At 41.1% G+C, this 16,186-nt stretch overlaps 1 protein-coding gene across 1 annotated transcript in view; it reads right to left on the bottom strand.

Annotated features, from left to right (window-relative positions):
* The window catches only part of tmtc1 (transmembrane and tetratricopeptide repeat containing 1), a 146,529-nt gene that overhangs the window by 28,043 nt on the left and 102,300 nt on the right, over positions 1 to 16,186 (bottom strand). Inside the window, exons 9-10 of the mRNA XM_022749816.1 lie at positions 9,359 to 9,526; positions 5,705 to 5,818 (exon numbers count right to left, since the gene is read on the bottom strand). Coding sequence (XP_022605537.1) covers positions 5,705 to 5,818; positions 9,359 to 9,526 — 282 coding nt within the window. The remainder of the gene's footprint in view (positions 1 to 5,704; positions 5,819 to 9,358; positions 9,527 to 16,186) is intronic.

Here is a 16,186-nt window from a genome sequence, read left to right as displayed (position 1 = left end):
TTAGCAAAGGGTATAATTTACTCTCTTCAAATATCTATTCTTTTTTCTTTTTTTTTTCTATTTCAGTCTGATTTTCTCTCTTTAAATTGTTCTTTTCCTGTCCTGCCATTACAGTCCAGACAGGAGAGGAGAGGGGTTGAGTCACATTCAGTTATTACTGTGAGCTCACAGCAATAAGTTTAATGAGCAGGAGAAAGTGCTGAGGGATTTGTGTTACTTTCCTGCGCTGCATTTTGCCTCTCGGGCTAGAGACAGGGTACCGTGCCTTGTTAGTGAAGGTTGTTGTTGCTATGTGGCGCCTGGAAGAAAGACAAAGAAAGACCTCCGCATGGCTCTAGATCACAGAAATATAATACGATCTGTATTTTTAGTTATAGTTAATACTCTCCTAAAAAGATGCTTGAATAGAACATCAATCAGAAATTGGGAGGCAAAGCTACTACAAATACTGTACAACATTATAGGGTTAGTGCATTAACAGAACAGTAGCACACAGCATTTTGATTATTTTTTAACAAAAAAAAAACAAAAATTCTAACACTACTGGTATTATGGAACAAGCCAAGAGCAGTTTAAACCCAGGAGGATGTCAACAACAAGTACCTGCATTATTTTATCATTTATTCTGCCTAAACCTGTGTAGACCATACATACAGACTCAAGCTTTAATTTCTACAACATAATCAGTTTAAATTACACAATTACAACATCAAAATTATATCATTTTGGTAATATTTTCTTCTAATTGTTCAGCCCTACAACTGATTTTCACATCTTTATCGCATATTAATCTCAAACATGTGAAGCTTTGAAGCTGAAAAAATCTTCCTTTGGAAGAAATGAAGGGAATTCTCTAAGTTACAATTAAGGGATCAAAGCAGAAAAATATGGAGGTTTTCATAGATTATTTAAAGATGTGATAAAAGTAGCTCAGATGTGAGGATTTGCTGCTTCATTCCAGCTGAAGACCACAAATAAATATCTGCCAGATTACACATGAACTAACATGAGTAAATAACATGAGAGAGGAGAAGCTGAACTACATGTGTGTGGTTCCTCAGGATCCTATCCACTGACAGGGACAACTAATGGACAAACCTGTTTGTGGTAGATGGATAGAGCGCAAGCTGTGAGCTGAGACAACAAGACCATTACATGACCCAAAGGTGTGTGTGTGTGTGTGTGTGTGTGTTTGTGTGTGTGTGTATGACTTGTATTTAAGATTGTCTGAGCTTGTTATATTAATTGAGTTTAATTATGTGAGACAGGAATTCCTAGTTTGTCATCAATATAAGTCCTTTAAAATAATAAAACAATCAAAAACTCAGTGTATAGATGTGCCCTTAATGCTGTCATACTTTAAATTCCCACCGGAGCTCGCCACTAAAAATAAACAGCACAGCACAGTATGGTACACTGGATAAAAGCCAGCAAATGGGGCATGGTTTCTTAAAGGTCCTGTGAAATACAAATGCCTTATTTTGCATGCAGTGACCTTGAGTTCCTGGCGATGTATCATGAGCCAAATACATGTCAGAAATGCTTCCAACCTACTTTTACAGCACTCGACCCATTTTTCTCCCTGTAAAGGTCAAAGTCTGCACATCTTTTACTTTGAGTTATAAATAAAAACCATGTAGTATATAAAATGTGATATTTTGTGATGTGTTTAATTATTAAAAAGACAAACGGCCATATTTGGGTGTTATTCTGTAATTTCTTATTGCCTTATGAAAACTGTGTTAGTCTCTTTCTGACTTCTCTTTCCTGCCTGTTGCTCTCAGTCTCATCAGTTCCTGTTTCATGTGGACCAATATCAAACAATAGAAGACAATTATAATTCCAAAACCTTTACATGGGACCTTTAAAGCTCCCTCACTGGACTTGGATCATGTTGCTCAGGGCCACATTTTTACTATTTAATTGAACCTTTTTTTCACAAACTTGGCAAATCAGGAAACTGATGAGTGAACAGACCAAAGGACACAACAAGAAGCAAAGTATAAAACACAGAGATAAGAAATGTCATGCGGCATGTTGGCAGACGTTACTGATGGATGAAAGAGTATTTTTTGTCCCATGTTGGTGAGAGCGAGGGGGCTTTGATTTAGTAAGATTAGAGATATTCAGCACAGACACATGAAGACCTCAGTAACATGAGCACACACAGACCTGGCTGTGGTAGATTTGATCTGACCCTGATGGGGCTCAGTCATGGTGCCCCAGGAGCACGCACACACACACACACACACACACACACACACACACACACACACACACACACACACACACACACACACACACACACACACACACACACACGTAATGACTGATAGTTGGTTCCCTGTGATGCTGTCATTATTTCATCTGATCCAACTTTGGCATAAAATACATGTCCCTATATCACGAGTGATTCTGCCATATATGTCACCTAGAAGGGGATCTATTATTATCTCATAAATACATCCTCTGGATGTAGGAAGATATAAGTTTATAACATATATAAGACACCTATAGTAAAATATTTATATGTACATATATTAAAAATATCTATGATGAATTGTTATATGATATAACATGTTGTGACCATATATGTTAACAATATACATGTGTAATTTATACATACATATAAAAATCCTACATTCTTATATATGTTTTTCTGATTAATTTCTAAATTAATTAATTAACTAATTTCTATCAAATTAATTTTATGTTTATCTTCCCATCCTGGGAAAGAGGTCTCAAACCTTTGGACCCTACTCTATATAAAATCAGATGGGTTGGATATACATTTATGTAACATATGTGTACAATATAAGCATACATACATAAAGATACATATTTTTTATGGGCCAATTTCTAATAGGTTTCATATAATCTTTACATATGTATTTTTTATTTTATATGTACATATATTTCATGTATGGAAATGCAATATATACGAGTACAACTTCAACTTGTGCTTTGTTTGCACAACTCGCTGCAAACTTTCTTTGTTTTTTTTTAGTCGTACATCAAGGTTAACATACTGTCAGTGTTTCTGGTGCAGGGCTGCATGCCGTCAGAATGACACCCGGGACAGACCGCTGCAAGCAAACTGCAGGCTGCCTGTGCTCTTCTGAAGCTGACCTGTCTGTAGCAACATTTCTGTGTAAACGGCCTCAACGCTCATTCAACAGAATATGAAACATTATTAAAAAGCTAAACCGTGACAAGCTGCTGCACAGAATCCCCCCTACAGGAATAAAAGTTGTACTTAATGAAAATCTCAATTTGTTTGCAGATCTTGTGCAGAGCTTCTGTAAAAGTTTTTTTTTTTTTTGCTGCATATGCACTCTCTACACTCGCAGGACAGTTTATACAAATGTATGGTGATGTGGGATTTGTATTTCAAGAAAAAGAACTCGAAGGCAAAATGGAGATGAAAATGCTTCTGACAAATTGAAGTTTTATGTAAAAAACTGAATTATCACATTTCCAACTCCCCATGTGATAATTAATATTACATCACATACAAACTTCCTCCACCATACATTTGCATAAACCTCTCAAGTGTCATGGTAGAAATTTGCATTAAACTGCTCACATACGCTACAACTATGTGTAACATTGTGTCACAATATATTTACATAAAAACTGCACTTGAATTGAATTCATTTAAATTGAATTCATTTAAATTTAAGTGTCATTTAAATTAGCGTTTCATTTACAGTTCGTGCAAACTCCCCACGTCACTATCACTTTGCAGCTAGCTGTTCTGTCACACAGGACATTTTATGCAAATCTATAGTGACAAAAGGAGTTTTCTGACATCGAGTGTGTGTTGTGCAAACACTGTTCTAATCTCTCTCTCTGCCAATGTATGGGGACATTGGAGGCTTTTCATGCAAATAAGTGGTGACATGTATTTGATACGACAGCCTAAAGCAACAGTGATGTAACGGTGTCAAACTGCAATAACTAATTTTACTTTAGAAATGTAAATGCGTTTGACTTTGGTTTAAGATCTGTGTTGTTCTTCCATCAGTTCTGTAAACATCAGCTTCAGCACAGTCAGTCACTACACTACAGTTATCTCAATAGCAGAAGAAGAACCTCGCAGCTCTGTCTGACTGCTGATACGACATCTAATGTTTCTGATTTCAAGCTCTCTGCAAACCCACAGAGACGTCCACCATGTTTTCACTGTGAAGTCAGGCTGTAATTTGACTTGACGAGTCAGCAACAAACAAAGGTTAAAATTGGGGCCCAATGGTGGGCAGGGAAGGTATTGCAAGTGGGCCGATAAATCATTTGCAGAAAAGTACCATTTTGGTGAAAAGATGTAACTATAATATATATATATATATATGTATATATATGAACCTGGCTGGGACTTGTTGTTCAATGCCCTATTGTGACTTTTCAAGTTAAAAGCACTGACATGCCTTCCAGCTGGGTTCATCCCTTTTTTTCTTTTTAATTTATTTTTTGCCTAAATACCGGTAGAGAGAGAGTGAGAGGATTATATGGAGCAAAGGGCCATGGGTTGGTCTCAATCCCGTGCCGCTGCGGTTAGGATTATGCCATCATGGCACCTTAGTCTGATTGTACGCTAGAAAATGACATCCATGGCAAAAACAGGTGGTCAGTGTCCGACATGAACACAAAGAGACTGGACAAGCTGGTAAAAAAGGCGGACTCACTCAGGACTGTAGTGGAGAGACGCATGCAATGTAAGATGGAGGCCATCTTGGATAACACCAACCATCCTCTCCACAACATTCTGGCAGGACAGAGAAGCAGCTACAGCTGCAGCAAACGTCTCATCTCACTGCGCTGCAGAACAGAGAGGTTCAGGAGATCCTTTGTTCCCACTGCCATCAGGCTATACAACACCTCAGCCAAAGGAAGTGGACTAATCTAATTATTATTGTTTATTTATTATCAACTGTGATTATTATTATTACTATTATTATTATTATTATCAACAATGAGCTAATGGACACATGAATTTCCCCTAGGGGATAAATAAAGTATCTATCTATTTATCTATCTTTCTATCTATCAAAATGGATAGCTGGTAGCAAGAGGAAGAATCAAACAGGAAGAGAGTCAGAGACAGATGCTGAATCGACAAGTGAGCTCTCCTCGTCAAACAAAAAAGAAAAACTTCCAGTTCAGGCCTGAATGTTCTATCATTATCATTGAAATAAAAAGTGCTCTGAGAAGGCATTATTCAGCCTCCCTATTGTTACGCAGTCAAATGTGTGTAAGATTTTTAAGTGGGCCATGAGTTGGAAACAGTTGAGAACCAGTGCTTTAGACTTTGATGACAGTGGACAAGTGTATAACATTAACATCACAACAACTTAAATTTGCACCAACACAACCACAAAGCTAAACCTCTGCAGCAGAATGAGGTTCAAACCATTAAAGAGACCCTGTAGACTTTAAACAGGAACATGAATGGAACTGTTCTGCTACCAAGTGTTTTTTTCAATCATTCATCTCTGCTTCTATTTCAATCAATACAGCTGTCTACAGTGTTTTACTCATGCTATACTCCTGTGAACGCAACCCAGTGTGTTATTCTTCAAAGCTTTTCCATTTTACAGACATAACTGCAGTGATTGTGCGTCAAGGCTCCAAGTGCTGCTCATGTTACACCCCCCCCCTGCAGACACAGAGTTAAAAACAGCTTGAATTGAGTGTGGTGTCAGACCTGAGGGCAGTGGTGTAGTGGTGAATGGCCTCCTGGTGCCGACCACTGTCTTTCAGGAAGTTGGCGAAGTTGTAGTGGACTTTGGCGTTGTGAGGCAGAGTCTGGATACCAGACCTGAAACGAGGAGGAAGAGGCATGGTGACAGTCCGAAGAAAGTGAGGAGCAGACATCTCAGAAAAATCCCAGTGAGGACAAAACACCTTTCAAGGAGAGAAATCTGTAGCCCCATTTGGACAGGATTTATGTGAGGAGGTGAGATGATTTTAATATTACCTGCACAGGTCAATGGTTTTAATCCTGAATATGTACGGCAATTTTATCAATTTAAATCTACAACACAATAAAGCTTCTGTATGCGGATAATACTTCACCCTCAACCCCAGTAATAATTACAATCTCAATTACCTACAGCTTTTCTGTGAACCGGCTGCTCCTCCTGTCACTTCAATACAGAGCGACTGCGAGTTTTTTTCCTTCTCACGCTTTTTCAGCTTAGTGTGAAATTTGACTTTTGTGTGAAAATGGAGTACGTCAGAAATGTTTTTGTTAATTTGATAGACAGACACATGCTAATAACAGCATGTAGACCCATTCGAGGAACTAGTTTTACAACGGAAAAAATGATGTCCAATATTGTATAAAGGTAGATGTCCATGTGTTGTTTGATTATAAAGCAGGTCTAGGTTCTTTATTAAGACTGTGAAAGTATCAAAGCGCTTCAAATAAAACACAGGAAAAGTGTAAAATATGGGACCTTTAAAGCCACAAGAGCAAATATGCTGTAGTGACATCATCTACAAGCATGAACTATGTTTCTCTTTGTTGTCTATATTTGTTCACAATTTGGCAAACTAGCCCCATAAAGAAATGCTAAATTAGCTATTAGCAGTTACTGTTTGCAGCGTTCCCGTCGATGGGAAACGATCAAGATTAATTTTGATAATGGAGACGAATGTGATGATTCTCAGGCAAGTTCTTCTTTTGTATGATTTATTGACATTATTTGTGATGGACATTAGAGAAATCTTTAGGAAGTGTGAGTCACATGTTTATTACATATCACATCCTGTAGTTTCTTATCGATTAAAATGCCATTCGGATCATGTATTAAATTACAGAGGAGCACAGTGAACATTTCATTCCCATGATTTTACTGACCACTTTGGAAGGAAGAACATTTATGGGATGGCATTCATCTGTCGAGACATGGTGTGAAGTGATTTGTGTCAGAGGTGAGGGAAGCATCACCTGATTTATTTGACTGGCATATTTACAACATATTTACTGACAGAAACTGACTGACTGATGAACAAATTCTCACCTGCTGAGCCTTGGGCGCAACGGACATTTGCAGATTCTTACAGCTCTATTTCATTTGCATTTTGCACTATCTTTATGACTTACTGCTGTGCAGCTGATTTTTCCTATTTAATTATTTAGGCCTATTTTACCCTGTTTTTTTACCTCTTGTGCTTTTGTTTGTTTTTTATATTTATGGCTTTTATATGTGTCATGTAAGCCACTGATGCCTGAATTTCCCTCTTGATTAATAAAGTATCCATCTATCTATTTCTCTGCAGGCCCCTATCACAGACAGCGCCTCTGCTATTCCTGTGTTGATCAACAACCACTTCAGTCTCCACAGGGCTCAAATAAATTGTAGGAATAAAAATCACTCAAATGTCAGTAGCAGCTTCATTTCAATCAAGTGTGAACCAATCCTGGATGCTGTTCAGCCCACTGTCTTCACTTCTCCGGCTCTCCACACTCCACCTGTCACTTCCACTGTTAAAATGTGTCTTTTAAATGTCAAGTCTCAGAATAATAAGACTTTTTTGTCCGTCAAGATTTTATCACATAGCACAGAGTTCTTTAAGATCGACGAGACCTGGCTAAGCCTGGAGGACAATGATCCCCCGCCCCCAGTTTCTTATAAGAAAGACCATAAATGGTCTCCAATCTCTTTCGCAAATTGTATCAGTTTTTAAGTTTTTAGTTTGTTCTATTGAGTCATTTGAATTCACACAGCTTGTGAATGTGGCCAGTCACTGTGAGGGTCACACTCTTCATTTAGTGCTCTCACTGGGTCTAGCTCTCCAAAACATGGAACTTCTTGATGTTTGTCTATCAGACCACAAAGCTTTGGTTTTTTAATGCTCCACTTCCCCGTCCTGTTTCTAGTGCTGTTCGTGATGCCTTTGTCGCATCTTCTCACCCTCCCGTGTCCCTCTGAGCTGTATCCTAATATTGATGCAATTCTTCCTTAACAAAGGAACTCCCCTGGATATTTCAGTTCCACCTAATGTTCCAGCTTCACTTAATTGGTATGAGCCCAATACTCTCAACCAATCAGCTCTCACTAAAACCAGAACTCAAATGAAATCCTCATCCTGTCAATTAGACACTATTCCCACATCTCTCCTAAAGGGGGTGTTTCAAACAGTTGGTCCCACATCCTCTCCGTCATAATTACTCCTTGGTCTTCATCCCCATCTTCCCATTAATTACAGACCCATTTCAAAATTATCCTCTTTTCCAAACTTTTTGAGAAGCTGACCCCCTGACAGCTCCATTCTCACTTGAACAAAAATAGCCTAATTGAAAAGTTTCAATCTAGTTTCAGAACCCTCCACAGTACAGAGACTGCCTTAATTAGGGTAATCTATTACCTACTCCTGACTATGGATTCTGACTTCTTAATGACTGACTTCTCAACCCTGGTCTTTCTAGACTTAAGTGCAGCACCCCCCCCCTCATGCTGATGTGTTCTTACCCCTCTCTGAAGAACCCTCTCTGTTGTTCTTGGCACTGCCTCCTCATCATCAGCCCATCTCACAGTGTCTATCCTTGGTCCTTTATTATTGTCAATCTATTCGCTCCCACATCCTATTTCATTGTTGCACAGATGATACTCAGATGTATGTTCCACTCAAATCCTCAAACTCCAGTGGTCTCGCTTCCTTTAAGGCCTGTCTAGCTGACAGACATTGGTGGACATTGGTGAAAGTCCTTCAACTCAACACAAATAAATCAGAGATTCTCCTGTTCATGCCCTCTCAGTTCAGATCTCAACAATCTTGGCTCTCTATCAGCTAATATGAAACCAACTGAAAAAACCTGGATGTTTGATTTGACTCTGAAGTTTGTTTTGAGTAAAGAGGGTTGTTCAGTTTTGCTTTATACACCTTAGATACATTTCTAAAATAAGATCTGTCATATCTAATCAAGATCTCATAGAGTCTCGAACCCTTGTCTTTTGGCATTTGGTAGACAATGATTAGTGATACGAGGAGATTTGAACACATCATTCCTGTTTTAGCTGCTCTCCATTAGCTGCCAGTTATTGTTAATGTTTAAGGCTCTTTATGGCCTGACACCTACCTATCCCACTGAGCTCCTAATACCTGACATGGCTCTTCTGGTTATTCTGGTAAGTCTGGGTTGCTGACCAAGGGTGCCTGTGCCTTTGCTTATTGCTTGCTTTGCTTTCTCTTTTGGTGTTGTGTTGTTTTAAACGTTGAGCTACATTGTGTTTTAGGTTTAAGTTTACTTGTACATCACCTTGTAATTTTGTTAAGGTACAGTATTGTTGTATAGGCATACAGTGTGTACATGTTTGGGATGTACACACACACACACGCTCCTTCTCCTTACCGGAAGAGGGCCTCCCTGGAGAGCCAGACGTGGTTCTGCTGGACGGTCTTCCAGGAGAAGAGCAGGAGCAGCAGCAGCATGGAGACACTGAGGACCGTGGTGCCCCAACGGCCAACCACCGAACACAGCCGGCCCAGGCCGTGAGCCACCAGGATACAGTAACCCATACTGGAGAGGGATGGAGGAGGGAAGTAAGAGGAAGGGAAGAAAATAAAAGAAAGTTTGGGGGGAAAAACAAAAGAAATGGAAGGGAAAGAAAGATGTTATTCATGACTCTGTTACTGGAGTCCTACATTCTCTAGTCCTGTCTTTACACAACACACTCTTCTTCAAACCTACATGGTATAACGCAATGCCTCCAAATCCCTTGAGCTGCTGATCCTGACACTGATCACATGGTAAAAAAAAAACTTTATGTAAATGTCATCTGTGTTTGCTGTCATTATTATACACACACACACACACACACACACACACACACACACACACACACAGACTGTACTTAGGTGTGTGTGCTTCTGTGTAGCTTAAGGCGCAGGATATTTTCCCACTCCTACCGCGCTACTGCACGGGTGCAGATACACTGACATAGTACACACTGAAGAACAACAACACCAAAAAAAGGACAGAAGGAAGAGACAGAAATTATCAAGGAAGGCTTAGACCCGCATGACTTGGAAATGGTGATAAGACTGAAAAAATAACAGCAGAGATTAGAGGAGAGCTCAGTCAAGAGACTGAAAAACATCGTGTGACGACCCGTGTGACGGAAGAAGATGACAGGAACATAGAAAAGTGGAAAGAGGAGGGAGGAATGGAGGAATTCTGTGACCATGGAAAAAAACTACATCTCCTATTGAAATTTACCAGTGTAACAATGTGTGTTATGTCAGCACGACTTGGTTTCATCCATATCTATAAAACTCACCAAAGCTCTCCTCTAGGCTCTTCTACATATTATCTCTGATATCTGAAAACATCAACGTCCTCCTGTTGTTGCAGACATGTTTGACCTAATCACACACTATCCTCCTCTGTGCCTGCGATTGGTCATAACGGCGCAAACATCGCCCCCCCCCTTTTTATGTGAACGTGCTCGTGGCTAGATTTGGATAACCCGGGATGACTCACCGAGTTGATAACCAGCGTTGTGTGACCACCTAGCGTGACTGCCGGTGTAAAGGTTCACTGAAATCCAGATAACGAATAGATATCCCGGGTATGCTGAGCCTGTTTCATAATACAGGCCCCAGATGACAGAGAAGATTGTAGTAGGTGATTCACATCATTTTCATACATCAGACCATCCACTGAGCCCTGATCACGTATATGGAGGCATCTGCTCGTTATGTTTCAACTCTCTTTTATTCAGGTTCTTTTCCTTCTGTTCTGTCACCCATTGTTCGTTTATTGGTGGAGTACAGGTAGATGGATTGATAGATAGATACAATATGTAAATCAGAAAACAAGCAGTATGATATAATCAGTACATAGAACAGATGACGGTGCAGCAGTGTGTTCACCTGTCACTCAGGAGGTGAGCTGTTGTTCAGTGTTACAGTGAACAGTAGGAATGATTTCCTGAAACCTTCCTTGTGACAAATGGAGCTGAATGAGTCTGTTAGAAAAGCAGCTGCTCTGTCTCTGCAGGCTGTGGTGGAGGGGCTGGGATGGATGGTCCATGATGGAGAGCAGTTTGTTCAGTGGTCCTCAAAGGTTCTGACCAATCATGAATCCCGGTTCTGTGGATGAGTTTATAGATCCCGCTGGCACCTCTGGCACAGATGTTGACCACAGAATAATAGAAGATCTCCCCCGTCCTGCCACACACACTGAAAGATCTGAGCTTCTTATTCCCTTCCTATACACAGCGCCAGTGTTGGTCCTCCAGTCCAATCTGCTGTTCCAGTTGACACCCAAGTATCCTGACAGCGAGAGATCCAGGAGACGGTAGAACCCAATCCTGAGCAGAAGAGGGCGGATGGTACAGAAGGCGCTGGAGAATTCAAAAAAACATGACTCTCACAGTCATAGCCAGGCGTGAGTGAGCGTGCTGCAGCAGGTAGATGAAAGCATCGTCTACCCCTGGTAATCAAACTTGAAGAGGGTCGAGAGCACAACCCGCCTCTCCAGTAGTTTCATGATGTGTGATGTAAGCGCAACCAGCCTGAAGTCACTGGGGCCAGATGGGGTGGACTTCTTGGGTGGCAGTATTCCTTTAAGCTTGACTGTGTTAAACGGTAAACTGTTCTTCACACTGTTTCAGCTTGCTGAGTTAGATTGGCGAACTTGGGAAATAAAAAGAAGTCTTGAGAGAAGCTTTGACAGTAAAATAGATGCTTTGTTCAAGCAACTGCTGGCCTTCACGGCAGCAGCGATGAGGCGGGAGGATGAGTCGAAGAAAGAAAACCATAGACTGAGTACAGAACAACTACAGATAGAGAGAGAGTGTCAAACACAGCAGGGGAAGTGAAACACTTCTACACAGCTGAACTACCTGTAGTCTACACTCAAGACGACAAAGACAGTGAATACAATACATCTAAACACACAGTTGCGTGTGAGTGTGTGTGTGTGTGTAACCGTTGTGATGCAGAAAACAAACAGTGTGTGAATCAACGCTGCAGAAAATGAGATTATCCTACACTAATTCTCTTATGAAAAACAACTCGATCTGCTTGTTGATGCATAGTGATGCATATTATGCTGCTACACACACACACACACACACACGCACCCACACACTAACACACACACACACTGGCACAAACACTCACGTACACATGCACAAATGTCACAGTTAAATGCAAATTTGTCTTCTAGACACAAAAGGCATGCACATCCTTTCCTCTTGCTGAAATAATAACATGCCAGTGTGTATGTGTGTGTGTGTGTGAGTGTGTGTGTGTGTTTAAATCACAGGAGTGAGTTCTTGGAAAAATATGATTCATAAGATATGAAACTGAATATAGTATATTTGACATTGTAGCATTTATCATTTGGCTTTTTAGGGTTAAAAGAAGTCGGGACACGCCTCTCTAAGCTGACCGCACGGCAGCTGACATGAATGAGATTCTACCTTTCTCTCTGAGTGATCGTTCTACAAGCAAATACAGCTGAAATCACAGCTCAGTCTTTGTCTTTAACTGATGTGTTTGGATAATTTGTCAAATGACGTCATAGTTATAAAATCAGGATTTTTAACAGCAGCCTGGAAATGGCTCGGAAATTAACATGTCATCTTAATGGGCCGCGTTTCAGTCACTATTTCATACTTGCTCTGTTGTGTGACAGCAGAAACAGAAAAACATGAAACTGAGCTGTGTTGACAGAGGTTAAAACTCCAGCAACACCTGTAGTGAACAGAAGACTTTGATTCATAAACATCATAAAACACATCACAGGTGACATTTAAATAAGATAGGTGTGGAAAAACAAAAGAAAACAAAACAAAAACAACAGCCAATCATGTGTGAACACATAGATAACTGCCTATGGGGCTACATCAGAGGTGGGGCCTTTGGTTATGTGGCTTAAGGCCAATCACTGTCCCAGGCTGGTGGGGAATGTTCAACAGGTGCCACCATGTTTTGTTCAAAGCCTGGAGAAGTGCAGCTAAAGGGTTGTAAGAAAGGGACCATGTCCCAGACTGTGACTAATGATGTGGCGTAGCACCCCCACAAAAGTCTTACATTAAAAAAAAAAGGATAAAAACTTATAAAAATGCTTTAAATGTAAAAGGCAACAAACTGCAACAGAAAAAAAAAATTACATAAGTCATCTTAACAATACAAAAATATACATAAATACATCCAAACCACTGCAAATCCAGACAACTGCGCTACATGGCAATATAAAAATGAAACCCTATAAAGATCATAGACACTATAAAAACTCCTAAGAAATCCTCATTCATGCTCCCTGGAGATAAACTTTCAAGATAAAAAATCCAAAATGCTTCCCTCTTCTGTTTTTTGTTGAGCTGTGTTATTAGACTGTAGATGTGAGCACACTGAGTAGGAGACACAAAGAGATAAAGAGCTGAAAGCAGCTGACACTAGGTTGAATGATAACTGCCTATGATGTAGCAGCAGAGTCTTGTTTGGGTATGTTATGCATTTACTGCAGAGACAGTGGGATGATGCAAAGCATCATTTTTTCCTGTGTGAAATGGTGACATGGAACTGTGCAACTGTGAATAAGCATTTGTCAATACTTAACATGCATCCCAGCTAATCAGGCCTCCTACAGTAACCATCTGGAGCCAATGGCTGCTTCCAGGTTAGAAGTGTGAGGGCCCGAGTCCTCTCAGAGCTGAGGCGTGTTTGAACTGAGCTCAGGAAGCAGCAGAAGCATCTGCTGACAGTTACACTGCAATTAGCCATGCAGGTTAAGTGAGCGCTGAGCGAGATCAAGTCGGGGGATTTCTCTGAGCTCTACCCCCTGAGGGCATCTGCTTCCAGCTAAAGCCTCCTGCTCACTGTGAGAGTATTTGTGTAAGCGTGTGTGGACCCCACGGGCCCTCTAAGCCTAATCAAGGTCAACCACAGCCCCTAAGGACCTCATAATTCATTGGGAACATCACTTCATGCATCACAAAACCTTTAGGATTCACTGCGTACGAAATCTGAGAGACAGAGAAGGAAAATCAAAGAAAAAACACTGAGCTCTGAGAGACAACAGTTCAGTCTGGAGCAGAAGAAAAAACAAGGGACGGAGGGTGTGAGATAATGAGGGAGAGACAGAGAGATGGAGAGAGTCGGACAGACGGAGTGACGGACAGATTGACAGAGAAAAGGAGGACAGGGAGCGACTGAGAGCAGAACAACAAAGCGTCTCTAGTGAGAGTGGAGAGGCTTTTGACTGAGTAAGGACTCAGAGATGACCACACACACACACACACACACACACACACACACACACACACACACACACACACACACACACACAGAGAGCGAAGGACAGCGAGCCAGCACTCAGACAAGGTTATTTTCACTTCATTATGTCTTTCAAATGATTAATATCCCAAATTACTGACTGACCATGTGCAGCTGAGACAGTGTGACAACGTGATCAAAACACATGCTTTTCATGACTTGTCCCTTTATATTTTAATAGTGTTACAACATCCTCTCCACCTTTCCAACTGCTACATAAGGCTGGCACAATCCGGCGTGTGTGGAGGTGAAGAACTACGATGGGTTTGGCCCTCCTTCTTCTTTTTCAGTTTTCACACAGTTACTTTTTGATTGTGCAGCATGAATGTCTTTGAGCAGAGCCTGCCTGAAGAGCGTGCGCCGCGCCGACACGTCACAGCGGGAAAAGCACACGTGTAAATCAGAAAATGAAAGATGGTCGAATTCCATTTAAACGCTTCATTTTCAGGGACGTGTGTTGTCTACGCCGGCTCACTGTCATGGTTTACTTGGATTCTTTAATAGAGACGTTAGCTGTGTGTCAATTCAGGGGCCGTATCTACGAAGGTGTGGCCCTTCGTCGCCGTAGCAGACCGCGATTTCCGCTTTGCGTCACGAGGCTGTGCACGTGTCAACTGACGCTAAGACGTTCCTTTTTTTCCACCAAAACTTTTTATGCCTGTTGGTTTTACATTTAAAAATGGAATCGTCTACCTCTCTCTGTCTGCGTTGTTTGCTGCCATATCATTTCAATTACCGGCGCGCAATGAATCTTGGGATAGGTTGGGCCACGAAGGATCTACCTGCTGAAGCCTTCGTTGCCCAGGAAAAGAAGGATGCGTTTGAGGGAGCCTACGAAATGGGACCGACCAGTCACGCAGCTGTGACACAATCGGTCTTCAAATGCAGCCTCCGAACGATGCAGCCCCTGAACTGGGACACAGCTCTTGTTAATGTGTTAGTAACACCTGGGCTTCTCCTCGTATGACAAGTCCAAGGTCTCGTTTACACTTCTGTCTCATATCTGGATGAAATTTTCAAAACGTCTTTGTTTTATGTGCTATGTCTCTGCTCTGCTGAGACGGAGGTGCTAATGCACCCAAGGCGCGAAAAAAACAAACAAATGAATGAACTGTATTTATGAATGACAAGCGGGACCAAAGTTTCATCTTCTTCATGGCTCTAACTCACGCTGCCTCCCTCCCCCACACAGATCTGTGATCAGATCAATGCAGCAGGAGCTCAGGGCTCCTCGTATTTGATTATATATGTAGAAATGTCTGGAGCTGTTCTTCCTTGATGCTTTAAAAGACAGACCATGGATGTATCAAGAAAATCAGGCAGTGAGTGGATATTTCACATACTGATTAACAACACAGTCACACCGTGGGAGGAGGAAAGATTAGATGTGTGTTTTTTTTGAGCCTCAACCGCCTCCGTTGGAGGTTTGAACAACTGGATTTCAATCCACCTTGAATGCTCCCTGGATGCATTTACATTTAGCTTCATGGAGATTTGGAGATCTGTCCAAAAAACACAAAATGACTGAATCTTTTCACCTCAACTCTGACTGTGAACACTTGGAACCAATATCAACACAATGGCCTTCAGACGCGGTCGGACGATACGTCGTGAAAAACATGTTTGTTTCACTCCATCCTGAACCCCGAACCCTCTTCACTTAAGGAGGGTAAACTCGAATGAGCACATCCAAAAAGATGACAATAATCCCTCATCGTGCGGGAAGTGTGAAGCGCTGGCCCCATCGCCTCTTGTCACGTTCTTATTTAATGAGACTTTAGACTTTACACCTTCACACTGTGAGAATTTGGGTCTCTCACAGTGAGACCTTGATGGTGAAAAAGACATTCACACACTGTGTAAAGGATTTAACTTGGTGACTCCAAAGTCA

Source organism: Seriola dumerili, unplaced genomic scaffold (genome assembly GCF_002260705.1).
Source record: "Seriola dumerili isolate Sdu_G_001 unplaced genomic scaffold, Sdu_1.0 BDQW01000138.1, whole genome shotgun sequence".
NCBI classification, from domain to species: Eukaryota; Metazoa; Chordata; class Actinopteri; order Carangiformes; family Carangidae; genus Seriola; species Seriola dumerili.
The sequence above is the reverse complement of the archived record's forward strand: the minus strand, read 5'-3'. Positions and strand labels throughout refer to the sequence as shown.